The sequence below is a fragment of the Trichechus manatus genome, unplaced genomic scaffold, assembly GCF_000243295.1.
Source record: "Trichechus manatus latirostris isolate Lorelei unplaced genomic scaffold, TriManLat1.0 scaffold00072, whole genome shotgun sequence".
NCBI classification, from domain to species: Eukaryota; Metazoa; Chordata; class Mammalia; order Sirenia; family Trichechidae; genus Trichechus; species Trichechus manatus.
Genome location: NW_004444008.1, coordinates 8581506 through 8584985, shown reverse-complemented (window position 1 = coordinate 8584985; position 3480 = coordinate 8581506). Strand labels below are relative to the sequence as shown.

Genomic DNA, 3480 nt, shown 5'->3' with positions numbered 1-3480 from the left:
GGGCGGGCGAGGCCGCCGGAGCAGGCCCGGGGCGAACTGCCTGCGCGGGAGGTCGGGGGCCAAATCGCAGGCCCGCCGGGACCCGGCCGCTCGGCCTGGGCGACGAGGACTGTCCTTCCCGGCCCGCCGGCCCCGCTCCCGCTGCCTGGTCAGCTCCGACCCGTGGCCGGGAAGACTCGCTTTTCCCCTTGCTTGGCAGAACTGAGATATTTGTAGCCGAGTTTCCCAGACGGAAGGCGTTACAGACCAGGGGAGTCGGTCAAAATAATCCTAACAATAGAGATCGGAAGACCAGGAGGAGTCTCAGTTTTGGCGTGTGTTCCAATTTAAGAATTGTTTTAATGGAATATAAGTTGAAATAATTTGAGGAGCCTGAAACGATGTTTTGAGTTTTCTAAGTTGCCAAAGTTTTCATTTGCACCGAAAGAAAAGCACTTTTCTTCCCGCGTTACATAATGGAGGATTAAAGAAAACAGTGTCCTAGGGCTTAAAATAAATGATGTCCTCGGAGCCTCCCGTCCCTGCGGGTGTTAGATGGGGGAGGGGGCGGCAAATTTAATTCCCCGCAGGGACATTGGCCGGCCTGTCGGGTGACACGATCCATTTTCCTTGGTCTGATGCAAGAAAGGTCGCGGCTTAAATTTCGGGCTGCTGGTGAATTGCGCGGGGCGCAGGGGGTCGGCGAGTGGGCCCCTCCTGCGCTGCTGCCGGAGGGTTTACGCAGTGTCTGGGCACCCCAAGTCAGCCCACTCCCCGAAGAGACCGAAACGAAATGCCCGCCAGCTGTGCCCTAGCAAAGCGGCCAGCGTGTTTTCCCTGTTTCTTTTCTTGTAGTTTCTTGGGAAAAAAAATCCTGTTTCTGTGAAAGCCACCCCCGCTGCCTTTCAGGTCGCTTACCATATCAGAAGATCAGCCCCCATTTTGGTCAGGCGACCAGGAGGCCTGGAAAGCGATGAGAGATTTCCAAGGTGTCCTTTCAGAAACAATTCCAAGCAGAGAAGGGGCCGAAGTATCTCCTTTACAATTGCTACCAAAATACTTAGAAAAGCTCCAAATACATTTTGGAGCGATAAGGAACGAACGAAATCTGGCGACAGAAACCGTTTCTCTGGGGCCTCGGCCTCCAGACTAATTTAGGCAAAGGAGTCTTCTCTCTTTACAACTTTCTCCGAGTCTTCAGTCCTCTTTACTAGTGTAGCAACTCGAACATTTTTGCTTGGAGATCAGTTTTTCCAGCAATTCTGAATACAGATATGTTCTGCTTAGGAAGCCCCCCTGGGTAGGCTTGCCTGGGGGATGCGGTGAGGATCTGTTTCCGATGTGCGGAGGTGCAGAGGGGAGATGCGAGATTTTTCACTTAGGGCCCAGTAGGTAAAAATCCTCCCCAATGGCGTGTTTGTTCCCTCCCTGTCCGGCCGTTCTTGGAAAGTAAGCCGAAACTCAAACCCCAAAGCTAGGCCTCGTTTGCTAAGCCTTTATGATTAGGTGTTTGGGAGTCAAAGAGAAAACTGTGAGCGAACGTCTCTGCAATTTATGGTAATAATGAGGCCTAATGGGGTTGTTAGAAAGATAAAATGTTATTTACCAAAACACCTGATGGGATAATTTGACTCGCTATGTTTTACTACTGATGATAAAAAGAATATTGATTGCAAATAAATCATGGCTTCTAAATGCCTGCAAACAGTTTGTGTTTGCTCGCTCCAGATCAAAGGCAAACTTCAGGGATAAAGTAACCAGAGCGCGGCCTAGGGAACGGAACCGGCTCCCCTCCTCGCGGCCGGCTGCTTCTGCCCTCGCGTTAATATTTTACCGGATAAGTCCTCCTTTTGTATTTAGGAAAACAAACGGTGTTTTTGTTATTGTTGTCGTTGATGGTCAGGATTAACATTTAAAATTATCTGTCACCACTATAGGCCTTTAAGTGTGGGCGACTCATTATATGCAGATTCTTTCTGGAGAGAAAAGGAGTGTGCTTTCGTTTCAAATTGCTGGCGGATTTAGACCCGAAGATGAGCGGGACGGTTTATTTTGTTTGACCCCCTCAGGGCCGAAGGGAGGAGGTTTGAGTAGTCGGTTTTTCATGTTTGAAAATCTGTTTTATCACTCTAATTAAAAGATTCTCCTCCTCCAGCTAGTGCGACACAAACTTGGAAATCCGGGTTTCTGGAGCTCTTGGGGGAGGGGGAGGCTGCAGGCGGCTTAGGGAAATGTTGGGGCCAGCCGGCTTCTGCTTTGCTCCTCTGGAAGTGAAATGCACTCTTGCTGGAACTTTTCTTGAGTGGCAGAAGTGTTCTCCGCGATCGATCGGAGCGCAGTTCCTGGAGCCCGGTGGTGATTTTGACCCTTTCTTTCCACAGGAGGGGATTGGGGCCCACTGCTTTGGGAAGGACACCGAGTCCCCGCGAACGGCCTGGGGCTGCCCCGATGGGGGTGGGGAGGGAGCGGCTGTCCCTCACCTTTCCGTCTTCAGGCACTCATCTCTCTCCCTTCCTTTCTCCTCCCTCGCTCGGCCTGTGGCTGCAGGGCTCACAGTATGAACTCAAGGACAACCCCGGGGTGCACCCCGCCACCTTCGCAGCCCACACCGCGCCGGCGTATTACCCCTACGGCCAGTTCCAGTACGGGGACCCCGGGCGGCCCAAGAACGCCACGCGCGAGAGCACGAGCACGCTCAAGGCCTGGCTCAATGAGCACCGCAAGAACCCCTACCCCACCAAGGGCGAGAAGATCATGCTGGCCATCATCACCAAGATGACCCTCACGCAGGTCTCCACCTGGTTCGCCAACGCGCGCCGGCGCCTCAAGAAGGAGAATAAGGTGACGTGGGGCGCACGCAGCAAGGACCAGGAGGACGGCGCCCTCTTCGGCAGCGACACTGAGGGCGACCCCGAGAAGGCCGAGGACGACGAGGAGATCGATCTGGAGAGTATCGACATCGACAAGATCGACGAGCACGACGGCGACCAGAGCAACGAGGACGACGAGGACAAGGCCGAGGCGCCGCGCGCGCCCGCCGCTCCCACCCCACTCACCCGGGACCAGGGCTCGCCACTGGCGGCCGCCGACGCGCTCAAGCCGCAGGACTCTCCCCTGGGCCTGGCCAAGGAGGCCGCAGAGCCTGGCAGCACGCGCCTGCTGAGCCCCGGCGCCGCGGCGGTCGGCCTTCAGGGCGCGCCTCACAGCAAGCCCAAGATCTGGTCCTTGGCTGAGACGGCCACAAGCCCCGACGGCGTACCCAAGGCCTCGCCGCCGCCGCCTGCCGGCCACCCCGGCACGCACGCGCCCCCGGCGGGCGCGCCGCTGCAGCACCCCGCCTTGCTGCCCAGCCACGGACTGTACACCTGCCACATCGGCAAGTTCTCCAACTGGACCAACGGCGCCTTCCTCGCGCAGGGCTCGCTGCTCAATATGCGCTCCTTTCTGGGCGTTGGCGCGCCCCACGCCGCTCCCCACGGCCCACACGTGCCCGCGCCGCCG

The 3480-nt window shown here is 56.5% G+C and overlaps 1 protein-coding gene across 1 annotated transcript in view; it reads left to right on the top strand.

The window, feature by feature from the left end:
- IRX1 (iroquois homeobox 1) overlaps window positions 1–3480 on the top strand; it is a 5495-nt gene that overhangs the window by 1251 nt on the left and 764 nt on the right. Inside the window, exon 2 of the mRNA XM_004380305.2 lies at window positions 2361–3480. This exon is cut by the window's right edge and continues 1 nt beyond it. Within this exon, the coding sequence (XP_004380362.2) occupies window positions 2361–3480 (1120 nt within the window). The remainder of the gene's footprint in view (window positions 1–2360) is intronic.